This window comes from Arachis hypogaea, chromosome 15 (genome assembly GCF_003086295.3).
Source record: "Arachis hypogaea cultivar Tifrunner chromosome 15, arahy.Tifrunner.gnm2.J5K5, whole genome shotgun sequence".
Lineage (NCBI taxonomy): Eukaryota > Viridiplantae > Streptophyta > Magnoliopsida > Fabales > Fabaceae > Arachis > Arachis hypogaea.
In genome coordinates, this window is record NC_092050.1 from 149,592,059 (window position 1) to 149,616,858 (window position 24,800).

The 24,800-nt window shown below is 34.3% G+C and overlaps 3 protein-coding genes across 4 annotated transcripts; 1 reads left to right on the top strand and 2 right to left on the bottom strand.

Annotated features, from left to right (window-relative positions):
• Positions 1-5,067: 5,067 nt before the first annotated feature.
• On the top strand, positions 5,068-17,825 carry LOC112751264 (uncharacterized). The gene is made up of 5 exons (XM_072217219.1): positions 5,068-5,366; positions 5,452-5,509; positions 15,167-16,949; positions 17,039-17,410; positions 17,507-17,825. The coding sequence occupies exons 3-5, from the start codon at positions 15,167-15,169 to the stop codon at positions 17,656-17,658; spliced, it is 2,307 nt and encodes a 768-aa protein (XP_072073320.1). The 5' UTR covers positions 5,068-5,366; positions 5,452-5,509; the 3' UTR covers positions 17,659-17,825.
• On the bottom strand, positions 9,288-11,349 carry LOC112751265 (uncharacterized). Its single transcript, XM_072218292.1, is given in 5 exon segments — positions 9,288-9,710; positions 10,146-10,382; positions 10,949-10,985; positions 10,988-11,073; positions 11,279-11,349. Coding segments are annotated over 5 exon segments (669 nt in total). The 3' UTR covers positions 9,288-9,472.
• On the bottom strand, positions 11,209-20,142 carry LOC112751266 (pentatricopeptide repeat-containing protein At3g29230-like). 2 transcript variants are annotated; one of them, XM_072217220.1, is made up of 3 exons: positions 19,736-20,142; positions 18,292-18,434; positions 11,209-13,604 (listed from the first exon to the last, which is right to left on the bottom strand). In XM_072217220.1, exon 3 carries the CDS (start codon positions 13,292-13,294, stop codon positions 11,453-11,455), a length of 1,842 nt encoding a protein of 613 aa, XP_072073321.1. In that variant the 5' UTR covers positions 13,295-13,604; positions 18,292-18,434; positions 19,736-20,142; the 3' UTR covers positions 11,209-11,452. The 2 variants fall into 2 exon arrangements, 1 of the variants encoding a protein (XP_072073321.1); XR_011872542.1 differs by lacking the exon at positions 11,209-13,604 and having other exon boundaries at positions 18,061-18,434; positions 19,166-20,053.
• Between the last annotated feature and the right edge of the window lie 4,658 nt (positions 20,143-24,800).

Here is a 24,800-nt window from a genome sequence, read left to right on the forward strand (position 1 = left end):
CTAACTAATTATTAATTTTCATATGAATAGAACTGCAAGTATTTATCCTATACAAAAATAGCAATATTTTATACAAAAAGTCTAAACGATAAGATAGTGACTTTTTTTGAAATGATGCAGTGAGATGACGCAACAGCGAGCCAGAGGACAGAGCAGTGGACGAGGTGGGAGACGCGGCAACAAGAAAAAAATGGACATGACGACAGAATTACGGAAAGGGACGCCACAAATAGAGAGCACGACGCGATGAAGGTGATGGCACAGTGAGGTGTGACGATGCGGTGAGAAGGAAGAGTGGCGACAGAGTGGTTGCAGAGAGGTTGAATGGAGTATGGACAACGTTAGGGATCTTTGAATTGAAGAAGGGTTATGCAAATGAGGATTAGGAGTTTTAGGTTTCTATATATATGTGTGTGAAATGACTAAAAAACATATATAAGAAATAAACTATTAAGGATAATTCAATAAATTTATGAATTTCGGGGATTAGTGGGGATGAAGCAGGGATCCCCGCTCAGTTCCCGTGCCTGACTCGGAGGAATTTTATCCCCATCTCCATCCCCACAGAAAAAATCCCCCGCAGTCGGATTCCTATTCGGAGCAGTCTCCGTAGGTATTCCCGCGTTTTGAAAAGTTTTGCCATCCCTACATCCAACACTAACATGAATGCTTACTTACAAAGGGTACTGAAATAGAAATATAAAGTTATAATATATTTGATAAATAAAATATAAATACAAATATCATATTTAAAAATATTAAATTAATATATTTTATAATTTTTTACAAAAAATAAAATATATTAATAAAAAATATATTTTATTTTTTATTTTTTAATTATTTTATTAATTTTTATATAAAAAAATTAATTAAATTTTTATAATTTATTTTTTTATTTAATTTATTATCAAATAAAATATAAAAATATTAATTTTTTATTTTATGTGTTTTATTCATAATATTTTGTCTTATTTATTTTCATGATCAAAGGGGGTCTTAAATTGTGGTGGTGGTCGTCATAATATTAACTAGTATTATATTATTTTAAATAATGGAAGTAATAGTAATAGAGTAAAGTATCAATCTGACTTTTTCCTTCTTTTTTGTAATGGTAATGCGACCCTTAATAAAAAATATGATTCACTTTAGTCTATATCTTTAATTTTTGTGAGTCTGTCAATATCACCGTTAACGGAAGTTGCTGACGTGTCATATTAATATATTGAGTTGGACATTAAATATCAACATAAAATGATCAAAAATTTATTTATTTTTAAATTTAAATTAGTTAAAAATTTATTTGTTTATATTCATTCAAATAAAATGATATTATTTTAACATTAAATTAGTTAGGCACTTATTTGTTAAGAATTTATTTATTCTAAAAAAATTAATATAATATTTTTTCTCAAATTAATTTTTTATTGTCATAATATTTATTATATTAATATTTTTTAATAAATTCTTTAATGTATGATATAATAAATATAAGTTAATTAATAAATTATTTAAATTTCAAAATATTATTTGTTATGACACTAAGTAAATAATTTTCAGTGTAATTTTTAAATATATAAATAATAAAAATTAAAATATAATTAATAAATTAGTAATATAATTTCTAATAAAAAATAGTTCTTTAATATACTATTGGTATTATAATTTAGATAATTTATATAATAAAATAAAAACTAATAAACATATTATTTGACATATGTGACATATATAATAATAATTGTAATATTTTTTATTAGGAATATGGACAAAATTTTTCATACATTAAATCAATTACTTGTATATTATAACTAATAATTATGGAGTCATGGTTGTATGTATGTATAACTATATATAATGGATTTAGATTAAAAAATATATATGTAAATATTATAATATTGTTAATAATTGACAAACGTTTCTTAAAACGTGTTAGTCAGTATTGTTGCCTTGATGTTACTCTTAATAATTTTTTATTTTGTAATTTGACAATTTTTTTAGTAGATTTGAGTGTTTTCACATAAAAAATAATAATAGAAAAAAATATAAAATTTACTGTGTTTTGAACATTAAAAATGCACTTTTTTAATGTCTTATAATATATTAATTATTATTATGTAACTATTATAAAAAAAAGTACAAGAGACTTCCAATTTTAATTATAATCCCATAATACTATTAATAAGAAGTCTCTTAATGAAGTCTCTCATCAATTTAGATTTGACATTATGTGTTGATATTTAATGTTTAACTCAATATGTTAACGTGACATACTAGCAACTTTTGTTAACAAATAATAGTGATACTAATTGAAGGATTGCATTGTCTTACAAAAATAAAAACAGAAGCCGAAGTCGATTGTCATTTTGTCAGAAATTGTGTTGTCATTCGAAAAAAAAAAAGATGAGCGAATTGGTACTTTACTCATAGTAATACTATATTTTGAGTGAAACCTTATCTCGACCTTTGACAATATCACAAAATTTTTTTTCACCCCTTAAAGAAAGTATAATATCATCACGACCCCTATCTATCACTTCCGCTAGACATCATAACCCTTCTGTCAAATTTTCTGTTAGTAGGAGGCGGAGACAATTCTACGCGTAAGATAATGTTTCTATGTGTCATTGGACAATTCGTTTGGGATAAATTGGCCCCTGATATAATAAGCAAAACATTAGTGTTTTGATGAGGTCAAAATGTTGCATTTCACAATAGTAGAGTTATATAGATAAATTCTTCCCATTCATCTCTCTTATTGACATCAACAATTACAAAAAATCCTAAAAAAATTCCTAATTCGCGCAAAAAATTTTCTAGCGAGAGCCACCATGACAGAGGACAAACGACGATGTGACAATGCAATAACAGCAAAGAGCTGACATCTAAAATTAATAAGAAAACTAATAAGAAGAAAAGTTGACAAAATATCTGAGAGTCAGTTGGCCGAGGACAATAGCACAAAAATGAAGAGATCATTCCAGGTTACACGCAGTGAGTATGGATGTCACTATTTGAAGGAACTCCAAAGAATTCCAACCGGTAACAAAAGAAAAAAAAAGATTTGCTAAGGCTACTGGCAATCCATCAAGACAGCAGCAACCAGTCCAACCAGTTGAACAATAGGTACTATATAAATCTAAGTTTATAAAGTTCGTGATTTTAAGTGTCCTTGAATAAAATTGACAGGGATTTAAGAGTCCCTTATCAAAATCTTTAGAGATTTAGTTGTCTAAAAAAAGAGTCAATTAGAATTTAATTGTCTTTGTTTTATCTATTTGCAAACATTAGAATGTGTCTCCAACTAATAATGCTCCAAGACCAAATAGAGTTAATCCAGATGTGACAAATGGTACACCATTAGAGAGTGAAGCAATTGATCCTGTTGTAAGTACTACTTGTATATAATTTTGTATTGAAAGCTTTACAAACATATTGAGCCTAAATTTTAAACTTGGTTGTGCGTCTAGGCTAAAACTAAGAAGAAACCACTAACAAAAAAATTACAAAACCACTACAACAAAGAGAATATGATATTCCACTTTTTTAATTTGCACTGCCAGCTAAAGTATTGAAATATAATATATCAATCTCATAGTGTTTATAGATTTAAAAATTGAAATTTGTCATTGATTTGACTTGTTTATCGGGTTCAAGAGGCCAATATTAATCTTTAATTCAATTCCATAACTTATAATGACATACCACGAGAAATCACACCAATAACAAGATCATGAAGAGCAAAACAGCCCATTGTATGGCTATGCTTGTTCGATTTGAATTTTCTGTGTCACACCCATTATTAAACCAATTGTAAATGCAAAAGCATCCAAGCCAGCACCTCCTAAACTAAGTAACAACAATAAAATTTTCACAATTACAATGTGGGTGTTTGAACTTTTTATTTTTCTCTGTTTTGATAGTGTCCATTTTAGCTTTTTCACAATGCATCAATCTCTCGATAGTTCTCTATGAACGTCGATTTAAAGCTGACGATTACTCTGTACAGTTCATTCTTCCTTGTTAGGATTTTAAATCCTTTCAGTAACAAAGAGAGGGAGTGATTAATCCTTTTTCATACTAACAAAATATCAACATTTTATTGATTGTGTAAGGGGACAAACTATCCAAAAAAAAATTGCAATGGATATTAAAAACGTTACGTGACACATAAGAACATCGTCCACCTATTGCTAAAGAGTTTTACATAAGAATCAAAATGTAACGGCCTAGCTTTTAGCCTCGAAGAAACAGCGGTTTTTCGGATCAAACGAAATTTTATGAAATTTTTAGGAATTTTAGTGCATATAAGCACCTCTGCTGCACAGGTGCTGTGTCATCAAGCTGCTGAGTCAGCAGCTTGACTGCACCAGACACCTCTCCTGATCTAAGTAAGCACGTCGTGAAAAGTTGCGTTTTTGAGCCACTTCGAGTCCGAATTTTAAAATTCTGATTTCCGTGGTTAGTCCCTATGTGACGAGCTGGTCTCGAATTTTGAGAGAAAAATTATATTAATATAATATTCATATATTATTATTATTTTATTTGGAATATTATATTATTAGTTTCCCTACTGTGATTAATGTTGATTTATGTTTAGTAATATAATAACTGAGCTAGAAATCTACCGGTAATGGATAATACCGGCATTCTTAGATGAACTTAACAATGCTAATACTTCATCATATATCTTTTATTCTCATGATTATCTTGTTACTAGTATCATTTATACTAGTAAAGCTCATGCTTATCCTTTAGTAGTGTAATCTGATTTATCTAGTTTTAGTAATTATCTCCAGAATAATATTTTATTATTAAACTCTGATGAGTCAGCATTCAGTGACACGTGGCTCTCCCAGAGTTAGCCACCACATGTTTCCTTTCTTTCTCTCCAAGCCAAGCTTTCTTAAGGAAAAAGTAAAAAACACTTGTATTCTAATACATCTAGCTTCAGTAATTTTTCTTTCTTGAGATATTTTTACACCAAACTTTAGGATAATGCTTATCCTAACCCCATGGGTCCCAAGACTCATTATTACCATCACCGTTTCTTCCAAGACAAGCTAAAATTCGAAAATTCCATGAGAGAAACCAAGAGAACTTCCATGAAAGCTTCAAGCTTCTTTCTCCGTTCTTTCTCAAACTAAAACCCTATCAAAAATCTAATCCGACCAAAATTTTCACCTCTTCTTCCTCTTCATTTATATATCAATTTTCAAGTAGTAAATCAAGGTATGATGGCTGCTCCTCCTCCTTGAAGTTTCAGCCATGGTGGAAACTCAAGCTGATGGTGTTTTCTTCATGTTTTTCCTTCGGATCTCTTGTTCAACCACCATAGGCTCTAAGTAAACGTGATTTCTAGCTACTTTAAGGTGAGAATAACCTTCTTTTCATCATCATGAAGCTTCAGCCTTCATAGTTCATATGGTTCTAAAGTTGTTTTTGATGTTAAAATAGGCGTAAAAGTGCTTTTGGAAGCTTGTTTTTGGCTCAACTTTTGGCAGCAGCAAAGGAGGTAAGGTTTGGTAAATTAATCAATGTTTGGCTGTGTTCTTGAAGTGTTAAATCAGATCTTGTTGCTTGAGGTTTGATTTTGAGTGTTTGTGTAATGGTTTGATCATGAGATCTTGTTGTTTAATGCTTGAAAATCATGTTTTTGATGGTTCTGAAGTTGTTGTTGTTGCTGCTGGAAAACGTGGCTTTCCAGCCATGAAATTCATGATATTTGATGTACTTTTGATGTGTATTTGATGGTTGAAACGTTGCTCTTTGGTTTGGTCAAAATCAGGTAAAAATCGGTTACCGAAAAGTTTGAAAAATTGGTTGAAAATCAAGCTGAAATTTGATGAACTTTTGGAAAAATGTTTTTGGTTTTTGGAAGGATGTGAAAACGTTTATTTGATGATTTTGAGGTCAAAATGTAATTATTAAAAAGTTTGGGTTGAAAGTTAATTAAAGAAAAGTTAAGAGGCCTAAGTGTAAATATTAAAAGTTAAGGAGTCAAAATACAATTTCTAAAAAATTCAGGGGTCAAAATGTAATTTTTGAAAGTTGAATAAAATATTATTATATATTGAAATATTATTTCATTAATAATATTATTTTATTATTAATAATAAAATATTGATAAAAAGACAATTTTTCTTAAAAGTCTCGGGATGGCAGTTTTGAGTCTATAACTCCCTAATTCTCTTTATTAAACACCTAAGTAAAGGTATAAGATAAGATATCGAAGAATGTAAGGTAATGAAACAAGTTCTAAAAACTTGCAAACATGTTAGAAAGAAAGGGAGTTAAGAACTATATAGCAGTGTGCTGTTTTGATGTTGTGATATATACAGAGAATTGTGAAATGAGATCACTGTGATGCTTGACTTATGATTGTGGAAAGATGAAAGAGGATGATTTCTAAGTGATGGAAAGTATGGTTATATGTGACTTATGAGCCTTCAGGCGATGCTTGAGAATGGTTATGTAAGAATCTGCTGCAGAGAGGCAGTCAGATAAATGGTGGTGCGACCACTGAGAACGCTTTCTTGGGATACTTAGCTATAGTGCTATTCTGTAAGTCAAAGGATTCTTACAGAGGTATCGAGAAAACACAACTAGCATATGCTCCTGTAAGTCAAAGGACTCTTACAGTGAGTGTGTTGGGCAGACTAGCTCCGTCCTGCAAGTCAAAGGACTCTTGTAGTGGGTAGCTAGTGCCACTCTGCAAGTCAAAGGACTCTTGCGGTGGTTTGCCTCGCAAGTCAAAGGACTCTTGCGATGGGTATTGCCAACAGGAAAGCCTTACCTGGTCAAAGGACTCCGGGTAACGTCGGGAGCGGGTCTGTAACCGACAAATGAGCTCATTACCTACAATAGGACCAGACATGCATCATACTTATTTGTGCATATTGTAATTGGAATTCCTTTGTGAATAATTCTATTTAATTGCTAATTGCTATACTTGACGTAGCTGTTCTTGATTGTGCTTGAACCTTATTGCTTGTGTTTGTAAGTGAAATTGGTTGAGTTGTGGTGAACTGGATGTGATTCAGCTGTTTGGGCTTGAAGCCATGACTGATCATGTGATAGGCCGAAGGCCTTGATTAGTTTGAGTGTGGTTTAGTAAAGCGTGAAATATCAAGCTGGTTCAACATAGACTTAATTAACCTATGTTTGGAACAGGTTGGTCATTCATACCACTGGAAAACTTTTAAGATTCTTTTATCTGAAAAGTGAGTTTTTATTTTGGGTTAATTAACTGATTTCTTTTAAAAAGGTTTTGAGTTTTTGATGGCTAAACCACTGATTTTCAAAGGACTTAGAAACTTGCAAGTGGACATTATAAATGAACTTAACTAATAATCCCGACCTTACTAAGAACTCCCCAGTTCTTACCCCTTCTCTCTCCCTTCTCCCTTCAGATGGAAGCATGAGTGCCCTTCCGTAGTTCGCTGATGACGTTCCACCTGACTTGAATGTTGTTAATTGTTTGAAATGTGTATAAGTGTGGTTGTTTATAACTGTTGTTTCTGTTATTATTTGAGAATTGATTGTGAATGATTCCGTTTATTAGTCCAAATGTTTAAAAAAAAAAGGGTACCTCGCAAAATAACTACGCTTTTAACAACGAATCAGGCTCATATAATAAATAATAGATAATATTTAGGAAGACAAGTTAGTAGCGCTCAGTTTCTAGTATGATCATGACGTACCAGAAATCGGGTCGTTACACAAAATGTCCAACAAAAATAATAGATAAGAATCGCGAAGACATTATGCTTTTTTCTAAAAGACGGATAAAAATTTTGCAAAATTATCAAGAGTCAAGGTTAGATTTTACTCCTATATTTTTTATCAACTAAAGTTCAATGAACCTGTGACTTTTTGTGCCCATCGCCCAGGAAATTGCTTGGTGTTCGTTTTGGGTAATTTTATTTTTTTCAAATAACTTATTTTTTTAACAAGTGTTTTTATTAAAAATATTATAAATAAAAAATTTAATTTTTACATACAGTCAATATAAAATAGTTTTATATATATATTTAATTATATAATATAATATCAATAAAAATAAGTATATTTTATATTGATTACATAAAAAATAATTTAAAAAAATAAATATGATTATGTGATTGTATAAAATATTTTATAATATTAATGTATTAAAATTAAATTTATAAAAAATTAAGTAATAAAATAAGTACGTTCTTTAAGAATTTCTAAACAAATTTATAGGCTTCCGATAAAACACATATATCGAATAAGCGTTTTAAAAAATTTTATAAGGCAAAAAATCTCGAAAAAAATATTAAATAAGTTATTGAAGTGTTGCGTTGACTGATGATATAGAAGGCTTACGAAAGAATGAACATGTTTTAGAAAATTTGTGGGTAGCATTATAATTTTTTAGTGACCAGTTTAATATTTTTTTTCAATACCTACAAATATTTTTAAGGATTTAGTGTGGTCTTGCGACATCAAAAAATAAAAAATGAGTAAAAATATAATATACTAAAGATAACGAAATTATAATAGGGACACACACAAAACTATAAACTAGAACATAAAAGAAATAAACACAGATTTTTTTTAACAGAGACAACTATTCTTTCACCTGAAATCGGTACTGCACAAATTATCTAAGATTGCAAGTTTAATTATCAAAATTGAAGAGAAGAACACCAAACAACAGTTTCCAATTCAATTGGTAAAATTATTGCTGATCTTTGTTCTATAGATAGAGGGAGGAAAGGATATAAGATCAATCATAATGGTTTACTAAATATCTAGGTAGAAAGAAAGATAACACATGTCAGATCAATTAGTTCATTGTTTTGTGCCACATAAAGTACATAACTAAAATCATACCATTCGTGATATTCTATCACACACGGCATGGTGCATCAGGATTCCAGCAGCAACCGAAACATTGAAAGAGTCTACCATTCGTTCATCGGAATACTGCAATGCAAATCCGACAACTCCAAAGCCTCCTCGCTAATGATAAGAACATAGCTAATGTTGAGTGTGCACAAAATGTGGCCACAAGGAAGGAAACAACTATTTAACACTTAAAACCAGTGTGAACATTAGCAGAGATTCCCTAATTACACAGTCAGTAATCTAGAACAAATGACAGCTACATTAAACTCATGGTTGCATCTTTTATTGATTTTCCATCATTCAGAGAATACTATGGAGTTTTTTTGTTCAATGGCATATCTATATAAGCACTGAGCATCAAACTGAACACAACCAACTTCATTAACAAGGCATCTGTCAGTTAAAAAAACAAGAACCTATTCTCATTCCCAACTACAATTGCAGTTGGGCAGGACCAGTCCATGTCATATATAGAAACCTATATATATAGCAAGAAATGTCAGTGAATCATCTGAAGATCCTGAACAATTTTGGTTCAGAATGTAAAGTAATAAGACCCACCAAATAAGACCCAAATGATAGTGTGAAGTCCCCCAAAAAGCACTTACAAAATGCAAGTGAAACAAATATACAAGTACTGGTTGTACACACTTTCTCTAGTATGAAATAGCACTATAACAGAAAGGGAAGAGTTGAGCAATACAGTATCCATTCCTAGATGGATTGTGGCGATTCGATAACCACGTGATTTTAACATCTTAAAGCACTCCGTTGTAGAGTCCCACAATTCAATGTCCAACCACTTTTCTGCACCCATGCTCACATGATGATTATCTCTATACCTGAAACAAGTGTAAAGGCTTAAGCAGGCAAGATATTTCAAATTGAGACTTCATCTATAATGATTCATGGTCTGTCTTTATCTCAAACTGTTTTGTAAGTTCAATGTAGAACTGGCTGAAACCAGTGAAAAGAATTTTCTCCTTTTCATATACCTGCCACTGCACAAATAACAAAAGTAGGGCAATGCCACTATATGAAATAAAAAAAACAAGTTCAAGTTCATTTCATATCAACAGTCTCAATAACTAAAATCAAGTAAAAGGGACAGAATGATCTGAGCTCTTTTCTTTTTTTTCTTTTGGATAACAAAACCATCATGAAAAAATTCAAACCAGATGAATTCAAAACAAGGCATGATAGTGAAATTCAAGAAACAAAAACCAAGCTCATTTTCTTCCTTTTCACCTCAACACATTCTTATAAGTCTCAAACACCTTTTGTTGGCGTCACAAGACACCACATGAACAGACTGCACCCCAAGTGCATCCGCAGACCGAAATGCAGCGGAAACATTCCCAAAGTCGCAGAGCCCTTCCACCACCAAACAAACTGAGTAGCTCCTGTTCTGAACCACATTCTTGAACCTCTCCCTCCTCTCTTCCGACATCACCGGACTAACAGCATCAATGATCTCACCACTGCTTATTACATAACCATTTTCACAGCTGAACCTGTTAACAGACTCAAAAGCATTACTCACAAAGTGAAAGTAAATGAAACTCCCTACTATTAACCTGGTGTGTTCAACTTCAACTTCTAAACTAAACATCATAGAGAACTACCATGGACAAATACTTCAAACTAGTCACCAATATGGCAATATGTTTGATGCCGGATGCTTCTAATTCTATTATTATTGTCCACTAATTCTTTGGAATCTTAATAACTCGATAAGCAAAAATTCTATATTAATCAACCATATGAGTACATTCTATTATATGTTAATTATTTCACTATTTTTTTTATGTTATACTAAAATGGTATTGTATCTTGTAACTTCTTCATTCTTCATATATAGAAAGCACAACAAATCTAAGAAACTCCTGGCAGCATAGCATCAATGGTAAATCTGTTTATAACTGGTAACTAATCCACTAAACAACTTGTTATTCATTCATGTAACAGATTCTAACTAACTATTTATATCCTTTATTGCAGAGTATAAAAGCTACAGCATAACTAACTGTAACTAACAAATTGAATACAAACTCTTGTTATTAGTTGCATTGGTAGGTACCTGTTGAGGTAAGGGAAGGTTGGGGTTGGAAGAGGAGTGGCTTGCGCTCTGTCTTCATGAGCCTGGAGACACCATCGTGGCTGGTTAGGAGTTGAGTGAGAGTTCTCTCAGGCACATATCCACAACTACAAAACATGCAGAATCAGATACAAGAAGCGCTCATACTAAAATAAAATAAGAGATAACATATAGCTCCAGAAATAACCTTATGCTCAAGTGAATGTCTCAAATCAAATCAATAATGCTCAGCAAGAATGGAATTAACAAGTGCATTTGAGTGGAATTGCCACTCAGTATATTATATTTGAATAGCTTCTTTTTTACAACTACCACAAACTGTTCCCTCTCATTGGCTTTACAACGGTGCTGCTGCCACTGTAAGCACAAGCTGATCCCTGCATACAATTTCTCTGTTTTGCTAAACCAGCAGCTGCAAAGTATATGATGACATCCTTACTTTTAATACAACAGCAACGTATACAGTTAAATCCTCATATTTATTCCTTAAAAGTTAAAACTATAAGCATCACTTCGGCTGACGTAAGCCTTTGGAACATATCCAACCTGCCTAATGTCCTTTATCAATCTGTCAATCATTCTATATATATCATCTGATTTAGGGTGTGACTGATCAAATGCTGTAAATTCATGCACTTCCTCTTCTACCTCAATGGAACTAGCTCCAGAAGGCTTTTGGCTTCCTGTGTTCTTCATTTGCCACCTTACACTAGCAACATTCACCCAATCCCCTGCTTGAGCATAAATGTTTGACAAAAGGTTGAAATTTCCAGGATCCAGTGGTGCCAACTCAAACAAGTGTTCGCACACAGCTTTTGCAAGATCTACATCATTATGCATTCTACAAGCCCCCAAAAGAGTTCCCAAGACTATTTCATTTGGCTCCATAGGCATGCTGCGCACAAGCTGAAAAGCTTCCTCCAGGTGTCCCCCTCGACCAAGAAGATCAATCATACAACCATAGTGCTCAACTTGAGGAACAATCCCATGCACTTTCTCCATTGAATAGAAGTAATTACGCCCTTCATTGACAAGGCCTGCATGGGTGCAAGCACATAAAAGACCAATGAACGTATATTTGTCCGGTTCAAAACCCTCATGTACCATCCTCGTGAAAAGCTCAAGTGCTTTCTCACCACGTCCATGTATGCCTAACCCTTGAATCATGGAATTCCAAGACACCAAATCTTTCTTTTCAATCCTACTAAAGACACCAAGGGCAACATCCACACAACCACACTTCGCATACATATCGATGAATGCGTTCAACACCTTAGTGCTACACCTCAACCTCCGCCTCTCAACAGAAGCATGAATTCTTTTCCCCAACGCAGACATTCCAGACTCGGCACATGCAGCCAAAATACTTATCAGAAACCCATCATCAATCCTCATCCCAACTCCCTCCATCTTATCATACAACTTTGTTGCCTCATTAACAAGCCCCTTCTCAGCATACCCAGATATCATAGTGGTCCAAATCACCAAGTTCTTCACAGGACACTTATCGAACAACATCCTCGCCATATTCATATCCCCGGCTCTACAATAACCCCAAACCATTGAAGCCCATGACACAACATTCCTCTCGGGCATTCCCTCAAACATCTCAAACGCCTTCCCCATCTCCCCAGCCTTAGCATACCCATCCAACATGATGTTCCAACTAAACACATCCCTCTCAGGCATTTCATCAAACACCTTGCAGGCTTTCTCAAACTCACCACCTCTCACCAACCCACCAATCAGAGAGTTCCAAGTCACCACATCCCGTTCCTCCATCTCCAAAAACAACCGAATTGCCGCATCCATTCCAGCACCCCCACATTTACAATACGAATCTATCAACGAGTTCGGCACAAATATATCACTCCCGAAAAACCCAAACTTCACCACATGCGTGTGGATCATCTGCACCATCCGAAAACAGCTATAACCGTCAAAAGATTTCAACAGACACGTGTAGGTGAAGCTATCTGAAAAAACACCATTCCTCTGCATCTGGAAGAAGGTTTCAAATGCGACGGAAGGGTAAGCCTTGTTTTGGGCCTGAGCTCTGATGAGAGTGTTGTAGAGGTGGGTGTTTGGGTTGGTTACGAGGTTGAATGCGTTGACGGCGGAGGGGAGGTGGCGGGAGAGGGAGAAGGCGGCGACGAGTTTCGGTGCGACGTAAGGGTCTTGGTGGAGGTCATTCTTGAGGACTTGAGCTTGGATTTGCTTCACGGTGTTGAGGTTTGAGCAGCGGTGGAGGTCGGAGAGCTTTTCATCGAGAAGGCGGCGCGTGGAAAACCATGTGGGTGCACGCGCCGCCGCAGCAGGCAATTGCATCTGTCGCTGACAGTGGCTTTACAGTGAAAGGGTTTTGAAATGAAATGTCGCAAAACCCCTCGAATTATGCCCACCAGGGTTTATTATTATAAAAATATATTAAATTATTAAATATTGTTAATAAATTTAATATATTTTTATAATAGACACAAAACAAAATTAACATAAAAGTTTTATTTACATTTGAAATTTTATAAAAACTGATACAGGGAAAACAGAAAAGAATAAGGTTCTGAAAATTGGACCGGTCATCGAATCGTTCTGGTCATTAGTCTGGTTTACTGGTCCAATCGTGGTTCAACCAGAAAAACTGTTTTATATTAAAATAAAAAATAAATTATAAATAAACACTCTAAAAAATACAAACATCAAAATATTATTCAAACTTTAATGTCTAGTATTTGCAAAACTCAGATAAATAGTGGAACATTTGCCAAAACTCAGATAAATAAAACTTTTTCACCATATCACCATATTTAAAAACTCATATATCCCACCCTAAACTAAGACAAATGAATTAGAGACAATAAAATGAATTAGAGTTCAATCAATCATTGATGAATGACAATAAAATAAAGCTAGAGGCATAATACCTAATAGAAAAATTGAATGACTTAGAATTAAAACAACACCACCAATTAAAATTAAAAATAAAGCAACAACACCAACAGGAACAATTGAAAGTAACTCAGCAACAACACCAACAATTAAAACCATGGTTCTAAAACCGGACCGGACCGGCCGGTTCAACCGGAAAAACCGAAAACTGGTTATCTGGCCGGTCCGGTTAACCTCCAAAACCGAGTGGCAAAAAACCGGTCAAAAAATCAGTCGAACCGGCGGTTAATCGGCGAACCGGAAGAACCGTCCGATTTTTTTACGGTTCAGTGGTTTCGAAATTCAGAAGCCAAACGACGTCGTTTTGGCTATTTAAAAAAAAAAAAAAAAAAAGCATACGCGTTAACCAGTTAACCCTAACGAAGCTAACCCTAATCAATCAGCCTTCAGCCACCCACCAAACCCCCGAAGCTCTCAGCCAGTCAGCCTCCTCCCCTTTCTTCCCCCCTCATCCACCAAGGCCACCATTGCCACCGCCCACCAAGCTCCAAATTCCAGCAGCGCTCCTCATTCGCGACCCAGCATCGCTCCCCATTCGCCACCCAGCAGCGCTCCTCAGCAGCCGCGACCACCACCGCGTTGAGCCCGCCTCCTCGTCGCCGAACCTCGACGAGCTCGCCGAGCCCGCATCGCATTCGCCGGTAAGACTGGTTTTCTTGTCTTCTTGATTTTGAACATGCTTCCTTCTAGCTCGCCTGTTCTGTACTTCTGTTTGAAAAAAAAATAACAGGGCATCTAATTCTATTTGCTGGTTCATGGATAACATGCTGATCTTAATTTTTGTTTTTGATTCTCTATGCTGCCTGTTCTGTTTGCTGATTCTGTTTGCTGGTTCATGAATATGCTCTATGCTTCTGTTTGCTCTATGCTCGACCATTCTGTTGGATTCTGCTTTTTGTTGCTTCTGAATGGAAATGGTTTTAAATTTTTATTTTACCTGAATCAGTTGATTTCTGTGACTGTCAAGCACTCAAGCTGCATGAAGTTGATCTATGCTGCCTGTTCTGTTTGCTGGAATCTGGAAATAATTTTTGATTCTCTATGCTGCCTGTTCTGTTTGCTGGAAATAGTTTTTGATTCTCTATGTTGCCTGTTCTGTTTGCTGGAATCTGGAAATAGTTTTTGATTCTCTATGCTGCCTGTTCTGTTTGCTGGAAATAGTTTTTGATTCTCTATGCTGCCTGTTCTGTTTGCTGGAATCTGGAAATAGTTTTTGATTCTCTATGCTGCCTGTTCTGTTTCTGATTGTTTTAGATGGAACAATCACAAAGTAACTCACAGCCACAAGATAATGCTGCTCAAAATTCTCAAACTGGTTCATCTAGAGGTAAATCTGATCCAGCTTGGCAGTATTTCACAGTGAGGTATGACAAAAATAAAAAGGCTCAATATACATGTATTTTCTGCTTGAATACTTATAATGGAGGGGGGATATATAGAATGAAATATCATCTTGCAAAAATCCCTGGACAAATTAAAGTTTGTAACAAGGTAACTGAAGATGTTGAGCTTCAATTCAAAAGGCTTTTGGAGGAAAACAAAAAAAATAAGACAGAAAAAAGAAAATTTACATCTGAGTGTTATGATGTGGAAAGTGAAAGAGAAGCGGAAGAAGAGGGTGAAGCGCCTAATCCTGTACAACCTCCGGCTCCTGCAACAATGGGAGACAAAGGAAAGAGAAGAGCGATTGCTGCTACTCCAATTGGAAGTTATTTTAAGGAAAGGACTACGCCAGGCTCTCAACCAGCTTTGAAAAGTGTCTTGGCCAGTGAACAAGTTAAACACAAGGTTAAGTTGGGGCTTGCAAGATGGATCATTGATGCACGGATTCCATTCAATGCAATTCAATCGCCTTACTTTCAACCTGCCTTGGACGGCGTTGCTGCAATTGGACCTGGTTTCAAGGGACCGTCGTATGACGAAATGAGAGTTCATTTGCTGGCCGATCTTAAGAAGGAGTGTCAGTTACTTGTTGAAGGTTATAGGAGCTCGTGGAAAAGGACTGGTTGTACACTGATGGCAGATGGCTGGACTGATCAAAGGCAGCGTACGTTAATTAATTTTCTAGTTTATTGTCATGCTGGTATGTCATTTGTTAAGTCTGTTGATGCTTCTGATATGATAAAAACTGCCGATACCTTGTTTAAATTGTTTGCTGAGGTTATTGAGTGGGTTGGGTCTAGTAACATTGTGCATGTGGTTACTGATAATGCTGCGAATTATGTATCTGCTGGAAAACTCATTCATGAAAAGTATCCAAACATTTTTTGGTCTCCTTGTGCTGCTCATTGCATCAATCTTATCTTAAAAGACATAGCAAGTCTTCCTCACATAGCTGACCTTGCCTCTCGTGCTTCAAAAGTGACTGTCTTTGTTTACAATCATATGATTTTCTTGTCATGGCTTAGAAAAAGAAAAGAGTGGAAAGAAATTGTTCGACCAGGTGTAACACGTTTTGCTACTGTTTTCATTACTTTGAAAAGTATATATGATCATAAACAAGACTTGCAAGCATTGGTGATTGACAAATATTTCACTTCTCATAAATTATCCAAGAGTGTCAATGGGAAGATGGTTAGTTCAATTATCTTGGATAGTAAGTTTTGGGAGGATTGTTTTACTACTGTTATGCTTGTTGGTCCTCTAATTAAGTTATTGAGGCTTGTTGATGCTGATGAGAAACCTTCTCTGGGTATTGTGTATGCGGGCATGCAAAGAGCCAAAATTAATATCAAGACAATGTTTAGAAATAGGAAATCTGCATACACACCTTATACAAGTATCTTGAAAATGCGGTGGGATAAGCATTTGAAGCGTGACCTCCATGCAGCAGCATACTTTTTGAATCCAGATTACTTCTATAGTGAGGGGTTTGTTGAGAAGGCAAATATCTTGAGGTCTTTGCTTGATTTATTTGATATTGAAACTCTTTGCGATGACTCGGTTGCCGCAATGCAAGAGATACAGTTGTATCGAGATCGAAAAGGAAGTTTTGGAAGGGAAAGTGCATTGAAAGCAATTAAGAGACTTGAACCTGGTAAGTATTTATATTTCTATGTTCAATTTACTTTGAATGTTTTTTAAATATTGAATGAGAATTGATAGTTGAATTTCATATTCTGGTAGGTGAATGGTGGAGGCTACACGGTGGGAGTGCTCCTAACTTGCAAAAAATGGCAATTCGTCTTCTTCATCAAACATCTTCATCATCCGGCTGCGAGAGGAACTGGAGCCTCTTTGAACAAATCCATTCAAAGAGGAGGAACCGATTAGAGCATCAAAGGCTAAGTGACATTGTTTATGTCACTTATAATCTACGCCTTCAATCTAGAATGCATCGCAAGAAGAAGAATTATGATCCAATTGACATTCAAAGCATTGACACAGTAGATTTTTGGGTAATGCCGGATGAAGAAGATCCTGAATTTACTAATGGAGACATTGAAGGCATTGAAAATTTAATCTATACGGATAATGCTATGCCTTCATATCCTACAGGTTATTGAAATAGCAAAACTTGTTTCATTTCCTCTCAATATCTGATGTAAAGTTCTAACTTTAATTTTTTCTTGGTTTTCTATTTTATTTTATTAGATGGAGGAGATGTGGAACTTGATGTGGATTTCCCTAATGTTGCTGATTCTTCAAATACAGCTTCTTTTGGTGGTACTTCTGATGATGGTGGCTTTGGATTACCTGTTTATGATGGAGATGTTGGAACACTTAATGATAATTATGATTTTTGATGAGTTGCATCTTTGATTAGTTGAAAACTTGCTAGTAATTGTATCTTTTGAATGTAGAACATTATGGGTTTGTCATTATGTACGTTTTATTTTTTGTTTAGCTATAAACTTTGATGTTTGAAGTTGTTTGTGAACCTCTAATATTAAGTAATGGATAATTTATTATGTGAAATATTAAATTTTATTAAGTTAGAAATTATTGAATTTATATACTTAAGATTATTTTAAGTTTTTTAATAATTTTATTTAATATTTAATTAAACCGGTTGAACCTCGGTTGAACCCCGGTCGAACCAGTGAACCATTAAACTAGTGACCTCACCGGTTCATTGACCGGTCCGGTTCTCGCAACCTTGATTAAAACACAATAACACAATAAAATATTACGCAGCAGCAACAAACTTTTCCAAAGATTAACAAGGATTATCAAAATTTCAGGTTTTGAGGACAATTTCAGCACAATTTTTTTCAGCACAACACACAATAAAAGTAACAAAACAGAGTACATCACAGTACAACAGCAATGAGCAAAGCTAATTATTCAAAGCAAGAACACAGCACAATACAAAGAACGAAAACAGAACCAAAATGAATCAACTAATCAGTAATCATTCAATCCAAAACAGAGCTAACCATTCGATGATTCAAATTTCAATATGAGTAGCACTAGCAGAATTCCCAAAAAAAATCAATGCTCTGATCAGAACTAAGAACAGAGAACGGATATTCATTACGATGTCCAAATCCTCATATCAAGTCTTCTACCACTAGCATACCTAGAAAACAAAAACACACTAATCAAAACCAAGGTACTGAAAATCGAACCGGTTATCGAACCGCTCTAGTCACTGATTTATTGGTTTATTAGTCCAACCGGTTCAATTGTGGTCTAACCGAAAAAAACTGTTTTATAATAAAATAATAAATAAATTATTAATAAACATCCTAAAACATAATTATAGCCTAATATGAACTTTAAATATCTTCCAAATTTAAAACATTACATCAACCAAAATCTAATATAACCTTTGATCTTATCAATTAATAACAATTTATTACTCATTCATCATTATATCCCTATTGAACTCATTAAGATCATTACAAGAAATAAAAAAAATTCATTGAATTAACCAAACCAATAATAAATATTCAATCATCTATTTATCTAGTTAATTGAGTTAATTTAATTTATCTATTCTTTTATTGAATTAAAAACAAATTCAATTATGATCATTTTCATCAATACTAAGAATCAAATACTAAACTTACAGCAACAAATTCAACTTACTAATAATTTTTAACAAATTCAACTATCCTAATTTTCATCAACAAAAAATTTAGCTCTAAAGATAATTTACAATAATAAAAAAATTTAGCTAAGTGATTATTTCAGTAAGACAACAACAAATTCAAGGTCCACTAATGATAATTAGCAACAAATTCAACTCTATTGATAATTTTCATCAACCAATGCTCAATGATATTTTCAGCAATAAATTCAACTTACAGCAAGGCTGATTATTATTGAACTCATCAGAATAGTCATCATTGAATTAACCAATTTGTTCTTTCCCTGATAAAAGACTGACTACATTCAACAAATCAACATCATTTAACAAAAGAAAAAGATAGTAATATTTTCAGGACACAATATACCAATCAGAATTTTAACAAAAATTAACAAACTTTTTCAAAGATTAACAAGGATTATCACTCAAGTAAATCCTCTTGAAGAAAAATTGAAAGTTGAAACCAAAAAATGATAGTCTAGCATAATGCTACTCAATGTAGTTAGACTGTTACAGTTGTCAGACAATTTAGCAAATCATTATATCAGAAGGCACATCTTTAGACATGTACAATTCTCAGCAACAAAGTTCCAAGCAGTGAACAAAAAGAAACCCAAAATACACTATCCTTCTCTAATTTGCTCTCTTTTTTTCTGGAATACCAAAAATGCTCCTGGCGTAATCCTCACCCCCTCTCTCTCACGCTCTCCTCTTCACAGATTAATTAACAATTTTCAATCCATAACAAGTTCACAGATTATTCAACAATTATTGTTTTGAAAAAATACCTAGAAGCTAGAAGCATAGAACAGAGCAGAGCAGATCCTGAGCAAGAGGGGGAGCAGCGCTGACCGGTGGAACAGAGATGGCGCCAGCAACGGTGGAACAGAGCTTCGCGACGGAGGCAGAAGGCGAGCCCGGCGACTGTGCTTCCGCTGCTGAAACGTTAGCTGCACGAGCAGGAGTGAGCGAGTGAGCTTCGAAGCTCCAACTTGCGACGGCGGAAGGAGCAGTCCGGCGGCTGAACGGAAGTGAGGGAGTGAGCTCGCTGCGTTGAAAGGAACAACGAGGTCGAGGGTGATGGGAGGGAGGGAGTGTGTGCTGCTGCTGCTCCGTTGTAGTGAATTAGGGTTGCTGGGTTGGTAATGGTTAGGGGGTTAGGGGATCAGCTCACAAAACGGCAGTGTTTTTGGTCAAATTCAGAAAATCCGTCAGGTGTTCGGTTTAATAGACCAGTTTCCACCGGTTTAACGGTTCAACTCCAATTTTCTATTTTTGCGGTTTTGACATATGATTGAACCGTGATTCTTATCGGTTTGTAGTTTGACTGGCCGATTTTCAGAATCTAATAAATCTCCAAAAAACACTAGATCCATTTAAATATTCACTAATTTCAACAAAATCAAGGCATATCAACCCTTCAATTCGGTTACGTTTAAAATGAGCTCAACATTCAACATTTATATGCTTATTAAATATGTCATATTTATATAGATTATTAGATTTTATTAGATTAAAATTAAAGGCTAATATAAAGAAAAAATATTGATGGATTTTAATAAATATAGAATATCATAGTACATAAATAAATACTTTAAATGACAATACTTTAATCCACAATATTTTAAATAACAACAAAATTTTTTATTCTTAAATAATTAAATATAAAATATATAAATATAAAATATCTAAATATCTTTTATTTATTAAAATTAATTATTATACAAAATTTTTTATAATATTAAAAAATTATATTAAAATAATATTTTAAATTGTAACATAAAAATATAAAATAATTAAAATTTTATTTTATATTATTTTAATAATTAAATTATTATATTCAAAATTTATTAATTAACTACTGTTGTTAAAGATATTATTATATAATATAATTTTTTATAAAAATATTTTTAAAATATAATTTACGTATATATAGGATTGTATAATCTATATATATATATATATATATATATATATATATATATATATATATATATATATATATATATATATATATATATATATATATATCATGTATTATATATAATATTTTTAATAAAAGTAATTAGTTAATAAATTTTGAATATAATAATTTAGTTGTTTGTCAAGTAATATAAAATAAAATTTTAATTATTTTATATTTTTATGTTATAATTTAAAATATTATTTTAATAAATAAAAAATATTTAGATATTTTGTATTTATATATTTTATATTTAATTATTTAAGAATAAAAGATTTTGTTGCCATTTAAAGTATTGTCATTTAAAGAATTTATTTATGTACTATGATATTCTGTATTTATTAGAGTCCATCAATACTCTTCTTTTATATTAGTATTTGATTTTAATCTAATAAAATCTAATGATTTATATAAATGTGACACATTCAATAAGCACATAAGTGTTGAGCTCATTTTGGACATACCCGTAGGAGGTGTGGTGTGAGAAAAAAAATAAATGAATAAAAAAATTAAGGTCATAACTCATGACTCAAATAATAAAATTAGGACAATTTACATAGATAAAATAAATGGAAGAAAATATTATGTAAATATAATATTCTGAAAAACTAGATACAAATACAATAAATTTAATTATATGTAATCCGCGACACTCTAATATGAAATCTGAATACATCTAATCTGCTAAACCCTGTTGCGGATTATGTTTAGAAGCTGCAAACACATAAACCGCTACAGTATGAACAGATGGGCCGAAAGTATATTCCGCGAGACCTTGTAGCGGATTATGAAGAGAGTGGTTCACTATAAAAATCATGTGAGGGTGTAGCGGATTTCATTTCATGAGTATTGATAGGGATTTAGAGAGAGAAAGTAGAGAGAAGGCAGAGGAAAAAGGGTGGGTTTAGGGTGAGTTTCTTGGAGCAGTTCCATTAAGCGGAACCATGAAAGATGAAAGGCAGTTGAACCGGCTCAACGGCTTTGCTCACGTAGCCGGAGGATGCTGTACTCAGAGGGTCGTCGCAGGCGCCCATTAGAGTTCCAGCATTGGATATGCCCGATAACAGACGTGTGGAGAGGAGACGACACATTGGTACACGTGCCACTGATCGGGAGTGGCGTTGGCTCGACGACATGATGCATGAGGAGCAGCTTGGTGGTGGTGATGACGGAGGCCAGGCAGATCATCGCCTGTGTCAATCTAGTGCTAGACGACGGACTGCTTGTGCTGGACGAGCACCTTCTGTCCACCATGATGACGAGGCTGGATCGTCCCATGGTTACCCTGCTAACACTTAGGCTGATGGCACTGTGGAGGCTAGTATGGGTGGTACACCTTTTACTCACGTATCTAGTTCCCAGGTATTGCATAACGAGAGCATGCAGATGTTTGCTGATCTTGCTACCACTACTTTGACCATGGATTTTGACGATCAGCTGGCTAGGCCGTGATGACAAGTCATCTTAGCCTAGTTTTACTAGTCTTTTTCTTTGTTTTTATTAGGTTTTATGCACTTTCTTGCATTGTAAGTAAGTAATTTGGAATGGAATTGCATGGTTTCTTTGAATCAATCAACCACCATTTAATTGATACTAAATCATGAGGTTTAAGCTAAATTTAATTGATATTTAAATGATTTATAAACCTTGTGAATTTGGTGATATTTTGATTGGTTGTTTTGATTATTTATAGGTGAAGAAAAGAAGAAAACAAGAAAGCGTGGCCTAAGAAGCGTGGCCAAAGGAAACAAAGAAGTGTGGCACAATGAAGGAGGAAAGCCACAAAGCTTTCTCCAAGAGCTCAGTACTCTCTAAGGAAGCACAACAATGAACCAAGGAAGCAAGACTTGGATGCTACGCTCCCCTTGAGAGCGGAGCACAATTTTGAACCAAGAGAGAAAGGGGAGAAGAATGATGCTCCGCTCTTGCCAAGAGCATTATCGGGCTCCATCCAAAACAATTGCAAGGGAAAATGTTTGCCAATGCTTGCCACAAGGTTCGAACTCATGAGCAAGGAGGAGTGGGGGAGCGCTACTCACAAAAGAAAATGAGCCACACTTGGCCAAATTGCATTCACAAGGATTCGAACCAAGGGTAGTCATGAAGAGTGGAGAGAAGGCGCTACAAGAAACCAAGGAAATTTGCACCAAAAAGCTCCCACCATGTTTCGAACTTGGGACTTTACCCAAGCAAAAGGAGTGCTACGCTCTTGCCAAGAGTAGAGCGCTACTCTCCTCATGCCTTGTACAATTGTGACACGGGCAGGGAGGCATGAAGCGCAACATTAACACAGCCCAGGGAACTTGGTGCGCGCACAAGACACACCACAAGCAGCAATGCTCCGCTTTCCACAAGAGCTGAGCGCTATCCTGATTGCTACCCAACCTTGGCACGCAACAAGGGGCCAAAGACAAGCCTTGATGCTCCGCTCCCCTCAAGAGCAGAGCACTCCACTGGGAGCAACACTCTTGGGCTAAAATTGGACAAAAATTTAATTTAAATTCAATTCTTCACCAAATTAAAAAGCCCACTCCAAATTTTAAAATCCAAAAATAGAAAGTGTATAAATAGAAGCTAGTTTGATTTAGAGAGGACACACCTTTTGCTTCTTTGAGAATTTTCATTTTTGTAATTTTTAGAGTTTTTACTTTGAATTTGGATCTTGGAGAATTTGGAAGGAGAATTGATCTCTCTTCTTCCTTGTTCTTGCTTGAGCACTCTTTACTTCTTATCTTGGATCTTGGGTGGAGAATTGAAGAAATTCTGTTTCAATCTCACCTTGAGATCTCTTTGTTTATCTTTCTGCATAATTCTAGAAACTGGGGTTTGTTTGCAAATTCTGTTTACTGCTTTCATTCTTCTATTTCTTCTGCAATTTACTTTTCCATTTTCTTTTACAATTGTTCTTGTAGGATCAAGGAAGGACTTGAGATCTAGACTTGTTTTCTAGTCTCCTCCACCCCTGAGATCTTCAACTTTCTTTTAGTTATTGCAATTGAATTACATTTTACTTTCTGTTTAGATTTTCAAGTAATTGTTCTTCTCTTAGATCTACTGCATTTAAATTCTTCTTCTATTTTTCTGCTAATTATCTTTTACTTTTGCTTGTTTAAATTCTGCAACCCCAGTTCCCGATTCCTTTTATAATTCAAGCAATTTATATTCCTTGCACTTTAAGATTCAGTCATTTACATTTCTTGCAATCTAAGCTTCTGCAATTTAATTTACTTGTTCTTTAAGATTCAGCACTTTTACTTTCTGTTCTCTTTAATTTACTGCAATTCTTCCCTCTCCCTTTACATTTCATGCAATTTAGCTTCTGTCAATTACAAACCACTCAAACCAACACTTGATTCACTTGACTAAATCAACCACTAAACTAAAATTGCTCAATCCTTCAATCCCTATGGGATCGACCTCACTCATGTGAGTTATTATTACTCGGTGCGACCCGGTACACTTGCCGGCTAGTTTTGGGTGTTGGAATTCGTTTTCCAAAATATCCATCAAGTTTTTGGCGCCGTTGCCGAGGATTGATTAGATTGACAATAATTAAGTGAAGTGGAGATCTAGATCAAGCACTTTTTCTTTTCTGTTTCTTTAATTTTTAACTAACACACTAACTGTTTGAATTTTTGTTTAAGCTAACTAAAATTTCACTCTAGCAATGGATTGAGGTGTTATTGTCTTTCTGGTTTTGTGTGATTTTTATGTTTGGTTTATATGTCAGGGACAAGGGGAGTTATACCCACCTTTTGTGAACAAGACGAAAGAACCCTCAGGAGATTAAGAAGAGCTGAAAGAGGGAAAAACATTGTTGGAGAAGAGGATTCAGAAGAAGAGTTCCAAGATATGGAGGAACACTCAACAAACCCAACAAATCCACCAGG